This window comes from Ammodytes marinus (genome assembly GCF_949987685.1).
Source record: "Ammodytes marinus genome assembly, chromosome: 7".
Lineage (NCBI taxonomy): Eukaryota > Metazoa > Chordata > Actinopteri > Uranoscopiformes > Ammodytidae > Ammodytes > Ammodytes marinus.
The window spans coordinates 21,782,450-21,798,980 of NC_137211.1; the positions used below are offsets into that span (position 1 = coordinate 21,782,450).

A 16,531-nucleotide genomic window follows, 5' to 3' on the forward strand; every position below is an offset into this window, starting at 1 on the left:
TGCTTTTGAAATCCAAAACCTAATGTTTCTGTCATATACATCACTCAATGGGGTCATTCCAATTATCCCAGGGCTCAATGTTCTCATTAGCTTTGCTGCTATATTGGTGGTTACCAATTAAAAATTAAAATATGCTCTCTTATTTTTAGGAGGAAGAGGCTATGCTAATACATTGTATCTTATTATGCTAAAATACTCATTTGACATGCTAACTCTAACATTAGTTGGCTTGAAAAGCAATTTGCATGGTAGCATTCATACAGTTAGAATAATAAAATGCTAACAGTTAACATGAATTTTGACCAGTTGGTGGCACTGAACTTGGGACTGGGGAGTGTTTTGGGTTATTGTTGTTAACTTCTGTTGTTATAATCACTAAAGTTATGCAGCCAGCTAGAGTAAAAATGTTGGGTCCCTTCCATAGGTGTCAGGATTAGGGGGAGCATATCGAGTCCTAATATGTGAGCCTTAAGAAATAATGGATTTAGTCAAGGCAGAACGTTATTAACCAAAGCTTAATTGCTTCTGTAATTAAACGCAGTACAACATGTGAAGCTAAAAGAATGATATATATATGTTTTTAAATATTGTACTTCTTGCTTTCATTCTGAAATTTGAGCCTTGTTTGATGCGACCACCCCCCCCCCCCCCCCCCCCCCCCCCCAAGAAAGACGTCAGACACAGACTTTGTGAAGAAACCATCCCTTTATTGGTACGAAGCAGTCCCATCCAAGTCAGGGTCAAAAGGGTTAAAAACAGTCAGTGCTCAAACAGACCAAACCAGAGTCTCACCCGGCCAGATCTAGTGGGGTGGGATTGACACACTCGTACTGCCAAAGAAGTGAGAGAGGGGTTCCACGGAAAATATAAAAAGACTTCACTTTACTCCAAACCACGTTCACTGCTTTTACTCATACACTACAGCAGCACCGAGACTTTCTCTGAGAGGTAGGAAGGGGGTTAGACATGTGTGTGTGTGTGTGTAGGGGAAGAGGTGTGTTTACTGAACTCACAAAAATGATAGGGCAAAAAATTCTGGGGGTTTCAAAACCACATTGATGACAGTTAAAGAGAAAAACCATGTTATCTTTTCATGTTTTCAAAGGAATACTTTTTTTTAGGGAGGAGAGGAGGGGAGCGTGGGTGGGCCAGAAGTGCTTCCCCCTCCCCCTGTGTTGGTTTTATTTGTTTGTTGTTGTCTCCATGGCGATCACCAAGTTGACCATGAAGTCCCTTTTTACCATATATCGCTGTCACTGGTGCAACGCCCTTAGCCTACTTGGCGTTGGCGGAGCTGCTGACCAGCTTGCGGATGGCCTGAGCGATGCCGTCGCGGTCGATTCCAAAGATCCGCAGCAGCTCTTGGGGCTTTCCACTGCGGGGCACCTGGGTAACCGCCAGGCGCTGGACGGTGAAGCCCGTCTCGTTCACTACCGCCGAGCACACCGCTTCACCCAGACCACCTGAGAGATCACAACAAAAGAGATGTTAGCCGGACTATCAATAAAAGGGTCATTTCTAAGGGTGTCAATCACCGGTTTATATCGATTCATTGGACAACGATACGATATTTGTCGATATCACAAAGTCTGCCGCGATAGAACTTCAATTCGGTACGATTCAGCTTACACAAAATACTAAACTAAAATATGATTTTACCATTTTATTTCTGAGCTCTCCCACATATTTAAATAAAAAAACCGATCTATTAGTTTAGTGGTATTTAGTGTCAAACACGCGTGCAGAGAGTTTGTCAAAATAAAAGAATATAAAGATGGCAGTATGCATCAATGTTTGGGCGTGGTGATGATATTGTTCGATCTCTTGCCAATGAATCGATATCAATGTATCGTTACACCCCTAGTCAGTTCGCACAAATATGTCTTTGAATCAAGTCTCTTATTTCATTTTTTCTTAAATCTTCTATCTTCTGATCCCCACCCTTCTGTCATCTTCAATCTGTCAAGCCTCAGTGAACGATTGAGCTCTGCAGTGAAGTGATGCTGTCTGACAGGAGGGAAGCCCGCCCTCCCTTGAACCTTCTAACTATCCTGCTTCAATCACCCCATTAAGACTCTCCTCTCCACTCTATCCTCCCCTTTTTTCCTCTCTCACTTTTCATTTCTCTTCTCAATCCAAAATGGCAATCAAGCATTCCTCCTGCATGAGTGGACATGAAAAGATGGCAGATCAGAAAGTCACTACATGTTCCCCAGTCCGTACCTACAACAACCCCGTCGGTTGGCGTACTTCAGACATCATACCTAAAATGACACTATGTGGACTAAGGATAAGAGCCTATAAGATTGAATCACCAATCGTAATATTTAAAACCCAAGATTGCCTATGTTAATCTTGGTGAATGTCCCTTATTGGAATAATTGTGCACATCTTTGCTTGAGTGACTTGAAAAAGCTAATTTACAGTCCTATATTAATTCTCTGATTTGGTACAAGATGTAAGGTAAAGCTAATTCCAGTGTGTTTAAGAGCCATTTTAAGAGTTTTAAGAATATTTTGGAGATTTTTGGGATAATATCGTGAATTGCAATTATTGTGGCCAAAATAATTATGAAGTGAAATCTTCATATCGTCCCATGTCTAAAGTAGACATTTTATTACCCAGATACCCTTTATCCAAAAAATACAGAAAAAAATACTAATAAAACAAATACCCTTTACATGATCAGAACTTTAAATTTTTCCGACTTTGTCCCCAAAATGAAATTAAATTAATCAACAAATCTGCAGAGAGGGGCATCATAATGGCAAACAGGCCGACATAATCTCAATGAGCGGAGACAGTAGCTACATGTAGCACAACAAATCCCCTAAAAAAACATGATAGAAGAGAGAAAGAGAGAGGGGGAGGGAGCGAGGGGAGGACACTCGTTTTTTGTCATGCTGGTACTGTATGTAGGTCAGGGAGAGCCCAAAGGCCGGAGCTGAAATAAAAAAACCCTGACAGGCTCTCCCGACTCCTCCTCCAACCCTCCTTCCTCCCCTCCCCCTACATATACTACTGATTTAAAATCGGCAGTATTTAGATTTAAAAATCTACTTTCCATTTTCTATAATTTCGATATCCGTCTCTCACACCCACACCCTTCCACCACCATATTATCTGCCACATACAGCATCCTGTATACTGGGTGCAGGCCTCTTCCTTCCCCCCCCCCCCCCTCCTTTGACTCCGGACTCTTTTAGAGCTTCTCCATCTGTAGACAGACCTTTGCTGCTCCGGGCATTATTTTATTTATGAGTTCATACAGAAGCAGCCCAAACACAGAAGCAGCTGCGCAATAATCCTACAGCCTGCCACGGACTATTCGCAGATGTGACTGTCCTACAGTATTGAAATGGACGCAAACCTTAAATTCAGTAGTGGAAATGTAGCTTTATGTAGCTCTATATGACTTGGACTTGGTATAAAGTATAATGTTAAACTTGTTACAGAATGTAAGTGTATGTGACAACATGTAGCGATGCTCTGTGTCTTGAGATTTTTGGGAGTTGAGATTTCTCGGTTCACTTGCAATTTAAGACAATTTCTGTCATTTTTACGATAATAGTATATCTGCAAATTGGACTAAACAAATCAAACCAACATCAAATGATAATTTCAGGAATATAGTGGGTTTAGAAAGCTCTTAAATAATTCAAACTGACATGGCCTTCCCCCTATGCTTTCTCAAATCGGGTTTCAAATGACTGATGTTTTAAATGTTTAATTTGTTTGATTTAAAGGTGGAGTCAGTGATTCTCGGAAATGCTTGTTGTCAAAATCACTTTTTGTCGCTGACTCCACCTTTAATTGCATAGACTAAAAGTACAAAAGAAGCAGGATGGATTGTAGACACATTTGTGTTACTTTTGGATGGTACATTTTGATTCCTATTTCCTCACCCTCATAGTAGTGGTCCTCCACTGTGATGATGCGTCCTCTGGTTGCCCTGGCGTTGTCAATGATGGTCTTGGAGTCCAGGGGTTTGATAGTGAACGGGTCGATCACACGGATATTGATTCTCTCTAAAAGGAGGAGAGAAAAAGGGTGGATATGGCACCTCAGTCGCACTGACCTGTATATACGTATACAAATGACTTTCTATTGTTTTGTTTAATTTTTTTTCTTGCACTCCTCTCTCTCTACCTTTCTTCAGCAGCTCGGCGGCAGCAAGCGCCTCATGCAGGGTCACTCCTGCTCCAATCACAGTCACGTGGTCGTCATTAGTTTTATACACAACCTGTAAGGAAACATGCACAAACAATCAGATTAGTCATTTGTGATCATCGATGATGGAGAAAAAGAAAAGTCCAATAAGAAGGCAGAGATCGAAAGACATGTTTAAATGTCATCAATCAATTTTCACTTTCTAAAAATCCTGGGATGGCATTAGGAAAACACTGCCGCACACACCTTAGCCTGGCCAACGTGGAAATCTTCGTTGCAGTTGTAGATGATGTTGTTCTCTGGGCGGCTTGTTCGGATGAAACACACACCCTGAAACAAACCAGAAATGATCCACATGGGTATGTACTTCTTCACACAATATGATAGAGCGTATCTAGCTTATGCTCTGCTCTTAACCTCAAACATCTGCAAAGGTCATATATAATGCTAATTTTCAGGTTCAAAATCTTAATTTGGTTTCCTACTAGAAACTGTTTTCATGGTGTAGTGTCCAGAAAAACCTTTATATTTCTCACAGTGCCATTCACAAATCTCCTCTTTTCAGCCTCTGTCTAAAATGCTCCATTTTAGAGTCTGTATTTTTAAGCTCCGCCTTCCAAAAAGCCCAGTCTGCTTTGATTGGGATCTTCGGGTGTGCTCATCACAGGTGGAGGTACTGTTAGGTTGGTATTGGGGGGAGTGGCTTATCATATGATGTCATAAGGGGAGACAAATCTGACTAGGGTTTTTGAACATAGGTTTTCAGAAAGGAGGGGGTAAATAAAAAGGAGATAGGGTTGTTTATTCTCATACTTTGGTAGTCTCTAGTCACACTGGGGACCCTCATTAATGTTGATGGGTACCTTTGTGTTGGCAGCGAGCTCCACAGCCTTCTCAGTGGAGACACCGTCGCTAGGGTAGAAGATGGTTGCCGTGGGGATGGCTCTAAAGATGGCCAGATCCTCCAGACCCATCTGAGAGGGGCCGTCCTCACCTAAACACATATCGGAACCAAAACGGGTATAATTCAGTCGCATAATTATACCCGTCTAATCCCAGTACTTGCTGTAGTACTGGCAAATAAAAATTCTGTTAGACTGGCATGCGTTCGGTGTGGAAAGGTGGGCATGCAATGTACCTGAAGAGGTGGAGGAGAAGGAGAAAGTGGGGAAGGAGGAGGAGGAGTGGGAGGAGGAAGAGTGCTGGTACCAGGAGAGGAAGGTGGTCGACATAGTAACGGAGGAGGTGAGGAGATGGGGAGGGAAAAAAGGATTTTAGGATTCGGGAAAACACGGAGGAGAGGTTCAACCCACTGCAGCCGCAGTAAAGAAGCAACCACATGTGATAAAAACGATAAAGAGTTGTTTCCACAGAAAAACTTGTTTAGAAATGACCGACTAGTTCAGGTTTACTTTTTTTCATTTGACATGCATTGTGCACATTTTGGAAAAACAATTTTATCAGTTTGACTTGTTTGTATATGCATGTGTGGGCTGAATCAATCCAAAAGCAGAATTGTGCCAAACTAGACTTAAAAAATAAAACGTATAGAGGGAAGAGAGGCAAGGTCACAGTGTAAGTAATCATAGATACAGCTCAACGGACCGAAATGTTGATACCCCATAAATTGTTATCATCAATCAACCATCCCCTTCACTACTCATGCAAAGAGGACCTAGGAACTGACCGATGGAGACGCCACAGTGGGAGCCACAGAGGTTGATGTTGCTCTCGGAGATGGCGGCCATGCGGAGCTGGTCGTAGGCCCGGGAGAAGAAGGTGGCGAAGGTGCTTGCGAACACCACGTTACGGTCGCGCACGGCACAGCCAATCGCCACACTCACCTGCGGGAGACAAGAAAGAGAGAGAATTAAGGAGGTGAGAAGAAAGGAGAGTGATGGCTACACTACATGAAACATTGAAAGGAAAAAATATGGTAGAATAAGTATGCTGTTTTCCTTTGCTAAATCAAGAAAGATGCAGGCAAATCATCAGTTCAATATTTCAATTCGTCCAAAACTGTGCTTTATGACTAAATAACTGCAAAGCTCCTGACATTGCACAGAAAGGACTTCTAGCAATGAATTAAAAACGGAGTCAAAAGAGGTCAAAACTGAGCAACACGCTTGAAAAGCTCAACTTTCTTGTGAGACCAAGAGAGTGTTTTGCTCTTTGGTAATAAGCAAATTGTTGCGTGCGTACATGCTAATCTAAGACAGGTAGTATGGTAAATATTAAACCTGCTTAGCATCAGCGTGTTAGTGTTTAGCTCAAAACATAGAGCTGCTAGTGTAGCTGCTGTAGCCATTAAGTATTCTGTAAATAGGCCTGATAATAACTCAATAGCCTTATGGGGGTCATGTTATTGCTATTCTGCTAAAGGATGATATGACAGTAAAGTCCCATATCCAACTTTAAAGAACTGTGCCACTATGGAAGACGTTAACATGAACCAAGGCTGGTTCTTTTTGTATTTTTCAAATAAAATAACTGGACAGATTTGAATACCTTTGAACTTTTGAAGTATAGTAATTGTAATGTTTGCTTCACTTTCATATACTCGTACTTGTTGACGGGTTTGGACAGACACTGCTCCAAAACCTCTCACTTTCTTACCATGTTCTGCTCTGCAATGTAGCACTCCACGTAGCGGTCGGGGTGTTCGTTCTTGAAGAGCTCGGAGAAGGTAGAGTTCTTGGTGTCTCCGTCCAGAGCCACCACATGGTCATTGTAACGGCCCAGCTTGGCCAGAGCCATGCCGTAAGCCTTCCTCGTAGCAATCTGGATGGAGAGAGAACCAAACCATTGACTACAATCAGCAAAGATAGATTATTTACTGATATTTGACAAAAGCTTGCAGTTTAGCTGAAACCTTGTTGTATTCTATTCGTAGAAGTTGAGCTGTTAAAGGTGGAGTCAGCAATTCTGGAAAAAAATCCAATGTTAATACACCAACCTAGCTCTGTAAACGTGCGTGTTGCTAGCTACATTGGGACCCCCTTTGTTTACATACCCTTTGTTTAATTACCAGTTTACAGGATGTGTGTTAACACCAGGTATCTTTCAGGGCACACACAGTACGGACAGGTAACGATTCGTAAGGAGATATTCACTGAATAAAAGTGTCAAGTGAATTTGACAACAAGTATCCTCTTGAATCACTGACTCTACCTTTGAAGTCAAATGTATTTGTTTTAAGACCAAATGATTTGCGTTTTTAAGAATATGAAAGACATTTGCCTTCTCTCCAGTTTTGTAGCTGGGTGCGCTGGGCATGCGGATGTTGCGCAGGCTGACGGGTGAGGCGTCCTCAGTGGGCGGAGCCGGATAGAGGCGCTTGTTGCAGCTGACGATGCGGCCCTGCATCTCCTTGATAATGCTGTCGGCCATGTCTTTGGGCAGAGGTTTACCGTGCCAGCCCATCTTATCCTCAGCCGCTGAAAGGAACACACACACACAAATACATACACGCAAATAAATAAGTAAGACCATAACTGGTACAGTGCAATACATGACAATGAAACTTTATTACAGAAGTTATAAAAACAAACGTTTCTATTCATAAGTAAAAAATTGTGCCAAATATAAAACTTGACTGTTAGCCTGGTCAATGTTCCTGCATAATGTGTGCATGTATGAAATAGTGGAGTTAAGCTCATGAAGTATTATCCTGTAAGAGTTGGGGGTTGTGTTCATAATTGGACATTCGGAGAAGACTTGTATTTGCGTTTGATAGTAAGGAAGTGTAGATCAAGATTTGGACAAGTACTTATACACTACAGACCAAATTCCTCCCAATATCCTGCGCATTCATCTCCTTCACATTTATGTATGTGCAAATGCAAACACGTGTAAAAAAAAAAAAAAAAAAAACCCGGCCAGCTGTCGCACTAATAACAAATGTTCACTTCAGTGAGTCACAACAGGCTGAAATTAAGAGGCCACGGGTTTAAAAGAACCCTCCCCATTTTATGTAAACAAAGACATACGCCCCTCTTATACTCACACTTTGATGATATAACAACTGTCCTTTTTATCTTTTTCTCTTTGTGTCTCTTTCTCTCTCAGAAACACACGTGGACACACACACTCCCCCTTCTCTTCTATCACAACATTAGCACAATGCACTGCTGCTGCAAGTGGATCCTACACATTCTGAGGGATTACGGAGCTGCAGCAGGCCAAAGCACTAAACCGCTGCCTGGATTACAGCGAGTTGAGGCCCCTCTGCACTGACCATAGCTAAGAAAACTTCTGACAGATATATTATTTCCAGTCAGTTGTCACCATTTTACCTAGTCATCTAAGAAACTAAGCTTTTGAGCAGGTCAGCAATAGATGCCCCGATGTCATGGTTGTGAGACACGGCGTGTGTTGGTATAACTTTGACCTTGTCTGCTTGAAATATGTTATGTGACTGAGAGTTTTAAATTTAAAATGTAACATAGAGAAATGACAAAATAGTGATAGGATAATGGCAAAAGTAGGTAATTTGGCACTAGGTATTATAAAGTAAATATACATTTTCTTAATCATATAGAACATTACTTCAACAGTGGATCACTTGAATACCTGGGATGCCCTTGCCCTTGATAGTCTTGGCGATGATGGCGAGTGGCTGGTGGCGGGGCTGACTCAGCACCTTACACAGCTCCTCCACACTGTGGCCGTCCACGATGATCGCCTGCCAGCTGAGGAAAAGAGGGGACATTTCAAACTTGAATTGCTACTTCATTGTGCTGCTATGAATTCTGGGTCTCTGAATGTGTGTGCACAGAGTTGCAATGTTTTTCATGCTGAAAGATATTAACAAAAGGAAGACCCCCAAGACTGTGTCTAATGATTTTTGTACATATTGACTTTATTGAGTGATCTGATGATTATTTGTTTGATTAACAGCTAAATAATTTGGTTCAGAAAAAAGCAATGAGAAATGCCCTAAGGTGAAGGTCTTCAAATCTTTGTAAATTTACCCAATTATCTAAAAAATATGAAAGAAGCACAGTTTATGAGTCAGAACCAGCAAATATCTTAAATGCTTTACTCTCTGGCTGTTGTTGATTGGTTTTCTTCTTTGGATTTATTACTGGAGAGATGTCAAACCATTTCAGCACTTCAGGGACACACACACCCCATCTCACACTTAATCTTTTGGATGCACAATTTCTTCTTAAGTGCCTTCACAACATGTGACCCCCCTCCCCCCCCTCTGACTTGCCCTTCACTCACCCAAAGGCCTCACAGCGTTTCTGGTACTTCTCCACGTGGTGCTGCAGTGGAGCCGGGTCGCTCTGACCCAGGCGGTTGATATCCAAGATGGCCACCAGGTTGTCTAGCTGGTAGTATGAGGCAAAGGCCATGGCCTCCCACACTGAGCCCTCTGACATCTCCCCATCACCCAGCAGGCAGAACACCCGGTAGCTGCATACAAAGACACAGATTGGATGATTTTCAGTCAATTAAAAGCTCATACAGACAGATAAGGGGTGTCCCAGACAAAGTCTTTGCATAGTTGAATATGATCGGTCGAATCTTGCCTATAGGTCGACTAATCGTCTTTCTGCTTTTTTCTAACATAAGACAAAGAGGCTGAAACACCCAATTAGTTTGTCTTCTTGATAATTTATTTTATTGCGACTTCTATTGAAGTCCACCATTCACACACACTAAGGAGATTGATAGAAAGAGCTCATGAGATATTTTCACATTTTTTATTAACAGTGTAATAGCCTGATATGCATACCACAATAGGCAATGTATCATGATTTATTTGGGAGAAGCCAAGCAATTTATTTTTAAAATCAGACATTCAGCACCCCCATATGGCCGTAACAAAACAATCATTGTATCATAACCAAATTTTGCTCGACTGTGACAGCGGCAGTCGAATCGGGCTCCTTCCATCAAATTGTCGACTATTCAGAGTCAGCCTTAAGACAGATATTTTTGAAATTTTGCATATCAGCTTCTTACTCCCTCTCTGCACAGTCCCCCCCCCCTCTCCTGTGATTCCTTCTATAGGGGCTCAATGTGACAGCTGACCCTCACACCTAAAACACACACCCCACCCCCATCGCTGCACCACACCATCACCCTCACTCGTTGCCTCCTGCGGCGTAACCACTCCTGACAGCTTTCCAGTCAAATAGACACATTCTCATTAAAGCTGGAAGATCGGCCGAGACACGTCGCATTACAACACGCATGCCGACCACCGAGCACAAAGGAGAAACACACGGTGAAAAAATAAGAGGGGAAGGGGAGAAAGAGAGGAGAAAGAGGGGAGGAATTCCACTGAGGAGGAGACATAGCGAGGGAGAGATAAAAGGTAGAGATTTTAGGCTGGAGGGGGAAAACCAGTTAAACAGGTCGGTTTCTGAAATATGTCCTCTCCTATGAGAAGTATAGTATTTACAATGAAGCGTACAGATGCACTGAACCACATTAGGAAAAAAGTGTCAGTTTGTGTTATTGCGTTATTATTCACGGTCTCTAAACTCTGGTGACACAAGGTGATACTTCTCTTGAAAAACATCCCAAACTGACTAGCACACAAAAGCCCCGCAAACACAAAATCAACGGAAAAGGTAACTTCTGCTCAGTGCACTCAGTGGAGAGTTGCATTAACTCTCGGCTTTGGAAACGAATGGTGATCGAATGTGAGGAGGAAACCTGTGTGTTTGATCTGATAATGTCATATTTTCAGGTTTACAGCGACAGAGCAGACCAGAGTCACACAAGCGTGAAACGATGAACAGTGTCAGTTACTCAGTCTCGTCTCAGCAATGCCGATGAGCGTATCCGACGGGTTCGTTCATGTATCGTATTTTAATAAAGCACACCGTCAGACAAGATGGGGGCTCTGTTTGGATTCACTTCCTGCTAGAAATGGATGGTATCCACATTTTGATACCTTGAAACCTTCCCCAGAATTCTACCCCGGTATACTGTCAGGTAAAATGTAACTCAATACAACCCACGTTCCAAAAGAAGGAAACAAACCAAATCACTGCATGTCATTTTGGTTCTGGAAGGACCAACTGGTTTGAGTTTGCCATCTTTTCTTTCTAATGATCCCTCCTGAGAAGAGGCTGTCATTTGATGCGCTAGTATGAGAATGTCTAAACAGGACGCCTTTTTTGGCAGGCTCTTTAGTTGACGACTAGGTCTACATAATTTATAGGAATTCTGTCATCACTTTTATAGACACAGGCATTGGTCCTGCTGCTTGGACAGGGACACACACTCTGAAGATGTTTATTATAAACATGCATACATTACACAAAAGACAGTAATTAAAGGAATACCGTTGCAATTTTTAAATACCCTGGGATACGGTATTCCCACTCAACCCTACTTTCTGCTTCACTTTGACCAGAAATAACATTAAAATGGACAAATTCCTTTAGAGTTAGCTTGGCATAGGTTGTGTGTAGAGACGTGTGTGTTTCCCTTTAGAAAGGGTTGATACAGTCACCGTGCAGCAGTTCTCATCTGAGTGAACGTTGAGCCGCTACGTTGCAGCGAATTAGCTTGACATGCTGCACAGAGCATTGCAGGGGAAACGCCTACGCCCCTGGTGCACGCACAACCACACACTGTGCACACACTCATCACATGCATGGCGTATATAATATGATCTACAGTGTGTGTACATAGATGCAACGGAATCGAAGAGTAGGATTTGGGGATGCTCTTTGGAGAGAGGATAAGGGTAAAGGGTGATGCAGAGAGAGCCAAGGGAGGAACTGTGCACTTGCATGTGTGATTATTAGAGCAGAAGCAATCGAGTGCACACAGAATGCAGACCGAGAGATATGAACGGCGGCCGGCTTAGACTTAGCAAGTGCGGCATTCCCTGCATCTGTTGTGTGTAAAAAAATTAAATAAACTAAATTTCTCGTCCATTCTGTCCACAATGAACTGTGTCAAACCTTGTTGGTGGGATTGAGAGTTCAGCTTTAACGCTTTTATGCATCATTTCCATTTTCTATGAAAACGTGGAATGGAATGCGTTGTGATCTGTGGCAGGACGGGGCTCACTCTATTGTTGGGCTGAAAAACCACATGGCTCTTTCTAGATCGACACGGCAACAAAGGACAGACACACGAGGGACTGATCTGCAGCCACGCTCACTCTCAGCCCAGTGGTAGATGTAGGACTACCGCTGTGAAAATCCTGTTAATCTATTGTTTCAATCTTTCACATACACATACCCCCCTCATTTTTCCTTATCTGTAGGTAGAAAAAGATCAGAGGCTGACTAAATGTCAACCCAGAACGGGGCCTGTCGGGTAGGGTTGGATCCAAAGCTTCAGGCTGAAATGCCACATGTCAGCGTGGCTCGCCACAGCGTACATTTTATGTCATGCGTAATTTCATACCGTCTACCTTTAATGTGAGCAGATTGCGAGCTGGGCTTCTGTGTCTCTGCGTGAGGTTTTATTTTTTATTTTATTGTGTGTTTTACCTGGCCTTGTCAAAGTATTTTCCGGTGTATGCCATCCCACAAGCAGCTCCCAGCCCCTGACCCAGGGATCCAGTGGCCACATCCACAAACTGCTGCTTCTGTTAGCACGCACACACACACACACACACACACACACACACACACACACACACACACACACACACACACACACACACACACACACACACACAAACACACACACACACACACACACACAAAAAAACATTGTATATTACTCAGACTAAGCAGAAAGCATTGTGAACACAGAGGATGGATTATTATAAATTTTTGAAAAGAAAAACAAAACAAAAACAGCAACACATGACAACACACATGTTGTCAGGACAGCGTCTACTGTCTGTGTTGTGTCTTGGTGTCTGGCTTTTCATGAACACACAGTGTCTTATTAATGTCTGCAGCAGAAGGAGAAAGGAGCCGAGGACGGAGCATCTCTGTCACACACAACACCATCTTTGTCACTATCGCTGCCGGCTTACAGCTTTGTCGTCTGTGTAAAGTGTGTTCAAGTCTCTATGTAAAAGCTTTTTGTATTTTCCTAGTGCAGTGTGAGAACTATTCAAACCATTTCTTGCAGATTTCTGAAAGGAACATATTGTAAAAGGCTGCACATCTGCACATTTGTCAGCTCCAGTAGGGCTACATTTAGTGACATATTTCCTTTGTCACGTTCTATTTTATTTTATTTATTGTTTAAGATTATTAGATGCCGTCAAAAGGGTTAGTCCAAAGATTGGCGATATCAGAGTTTAGATGTATCCCTAATAATGCATATGTGTTGGTATATTGTGAATGAAAGAGTTTCAGGTGCAGAATTTTCCTGCAGGCCTGAACGCCCCCTCACCGGCACGGGGTGTCCCTCCAGGATGGAGTCCACCTTGCGGAGGTTGAGGAGCTCGTTCTCCTTCAGGTAGCCTGTCTCTGCCCACACGGCGTAGAGCACTGGGGCAGCATGGCCCTGGGGGAGGGCAGACGTGAAAGGTCAAAAAACTGCAGTGTGAGAGCACATTCTGTCAACCTGGAAATTGTTAAAACTGCTATCACAGCTTTTCAAACACTCATTTAACACAGGCGGCTATTAGAATCTAGATTTGTATGTATCTAACTTGTATTTTCCCCCCCTCAGGTGAGCCTTACCCCACACACCTGGCTGAAGAGTTTCCCGCTAAATACCAGAGAGCAACGAATAGAAGTTCACATACTGTGTGTGTGTGTGTGTGTGTATGTCAAATTAAGCATGACATAGAATTTGCCTCTGGCACCTTACAGACATCAAATGATTAATAACCTCACAGTTAAACATGGCTCATTAAATACTCTCTACTACTTGTCAGCACGGTTTTACCTACTTAAGATTTCCATTCAAGTTTGAATCTTGTTTCAGAGCTCATTCATCAGATAAAACCGGTAACAGGAAATCCAGCAACAGCACAACTTCAATTGTAATGTGTGTTTCGTGTCCGTGCATGTTTCAATATTGTGTGTGTGTGTGTGTGTGTGTGTGTGTGTGTGTGTGTTACCTTGGAGAGGATGAAGCGGTCGTTGTTGGCGTTACGGGGGTCTTCTGGTCGGTACTTCATGGTATGAAAGAACAGCACCGACATGATCTCGGCCACGCTGCAACATGATGTGGGATGACTGCAAAGGAATGATGGTGAGAGAATCAGCAATCAGAGCAAACATTAAACTTGCCCTATGAGTTGTCAGTCCAGCTCAATGAGCATGAGTAGAGCATACTGTACACACACACACAAAGGTGCAGAGGGAGAAAAATAGGGCAGAGAAAAAGGAGAAAAAGAGAGACAGTGTCAATCAGAAGTGGAGTTTGACTCTTCAATCTTGTGGGCTAATTCATGCCAGACCATCTGTATTCAGAGAGTTATGTAAGACAGACAGACAGACAGCTGACTTTATCAGGGTCAGAGAGTAAGTACATGTACAGTATGTCTCGCAAACCCCCACTCCCCCCCTCCCCCCCACACACGTACATATGCATACAGCAGAAAAGACATGCGATTTGTAGTCCATGTTAACTGTTAAAATCAAGACAATTCAAGACCAAAAATTAGGTCACGGTTAAGTGTTATGTCTTGCATGTTATTCTCCTCTTTGCTTCCAAACTATACCTCACTCAGGCCACCTCTGTGAGGGATGCTTCCCTTACTCTCCTGGAAAGGGAAATGTGACCAAATCTTTAAAAAATTGTAAAAAGCCAAACAAAAACAGCAAGAGATGAAAAAGTTGGATTTTCTGATCTGATTTGATGTTAGATGTATGGACAATTTTGTTGAAACGCAAATACTGGTTGAGATAAAAGACTGGAATTAAAAGAACAAATGTGATAGATAGATACATGTTTGTTCTGTGGAGGTTTCGTTCTTCAAATCAGAATTTTATTTGTTAACATTTTTGCACACACTTGTAGTCGGCTACTTAAAGCTCAGTCCTGTGGTTACTAGGAACAGACGTGCTTCGGGTTTAAGTCCCCTCATTCATACAATCCTTTATGGGCAGCATGTCTCACTGACTTAAAGAAAAGTAGCTTACTTAGTTCTTTGTCACCTTTAATCAGTGAGTGGAGAATTATAATCTCGAATTATAACGCAAAGGAAAGCAATCAACGACACATTACGTAGTAAAATATTGGGTAAGCACAACAGGCCTGTGAAATGCAACCTCTCTTAGTCAGCTTTGGATATTGAAAAATGCGACCAGAAACGCAGTTCATTTTCATAAAAAAAACGTTCACTCCACAAACGTTGCATTGCGTTTGTGAATGCGGATTTTATTTTAAAACGTTTCGCCGGACTTATATTTTTTACTCAATTATAACTAGACATTGGTGTTGCAAGCTGCACCGGCGCACCACGCAGGGGGGCGGAAAAAGCGTGTCGGTGAGGTCCCCGTTTACGCACCACGTCTCCCAACGAGCTGCACCGCTGATTGCACGGGAGCATGCACCTACCTATCCAGTGTGTGCTCCTCCTCCGTTACGTAACGGGGATCACAGAGTACGCAAGGTAGGGTTAAGGGAGAGCGGGACACCGGTGCACCTGCATCAGTTTATTCCAGACCTACAAATCACCTCCAAAACGCGATTCAATACATTTTTACTGATTTGAAGGGGCGGTTGTGCAATGCAAACACACAAATGACAGAAGGAGAAGTGCGTAAATTGCGCACAACGCATGTTGGTACTGAGCTGTTTTACGCCCAGAGAAACCCTCAAGTAACGTCTTTCACTTTCGCTACAGCATACATGGAACTCATATTCTGATATCCTGCCGCGAAAATAAAATAAATAATAAAGATAGCCACTCTGCAGCTTTGCGTTCAGTCGGTCCATCAGGAAATTAGTTCTTATGGTCGAGCCCTTGTTTCTACTTTGCCCTTTAAACAGACAGGTGCACGAATCATAGCCTATAGCAACTGGCCAAGGACAGTAACTATGCTTTAATGCTCATTAATGCTTTATATCTCCACATTGCTCCTCTTACCCGCTGCCTGCTGCAGTTGTCGCCTTGATGGAGTTGATCCGGAGACGGATGGCGATGTTCCTGAGCGCCTGCACCGTCTGCTGATCGGGTTTATGGTAGTCCTCCATCTGGCCGATGCACTTAAGGAGAGCACACACACTTGGTCGGTTAAATGGAGTAAAGAGTTAAAAGTCCACGGTGCTGTGCAGTCCCGAGAATACAGACGATGAGTGCACACCACAAGCTGGCAGGGGTTAAAAAGAGAGAGAAAGCACTGTCGAGTCTGACAGGGACACAGGAGGGAGGGATGGAGAGAGGGGGCGTGTTCGCAAGCAAAGCCTATGAATATGGCTAATCTCTGGCTAAAAGCAGCCTACAGTTTCTCCAAACGGTCAC

At 42.9% G+C, this 16,531-nt stretch overlaps 1 protein-coding gene across 1 annotated transcript; it reads right to left on the reverse strand.

Moving 5' to 3' along the window:
* Positions 1-1,244: 1,244 nt before the first annotated feature.
* On the reverse strand, positions 1,245-16,280 carry LOC307253677 (transketolase-like). Its single transcript, XM_080031804.1, has 14 exons — positions 16,157-16,280; positions 14,180-14,297; positions 13,504-13,617; positions 12,642-12,739; positions 9,400-9,591; positions 8,743-8,861; positions 7,411-7,607; positions 6,787-6,951; positions 5,858-6,014; positions 5,034-5,164; positions 4,417-4,500; positions 4,150-4,243; positions 3,906-4,028; positions 1,245-1,463 (listed from the first exon to the last, which is right to left on the reverse strand). The coding sequence occupies exons 1-14, from the start codon at positions 16,261-16,263 to the stop codon at positions 1,276-1,278; spliced, it is 1,887 nt and encodes a 628-aa protein (XP_079887930.1). The 5' UTR covers positions 16,264-16,280; the 3' UTR covers positions 1,245-1,275.
* Between the last annotated feature and the right edge of the window lie 251 nt (positions 16,281-16,531).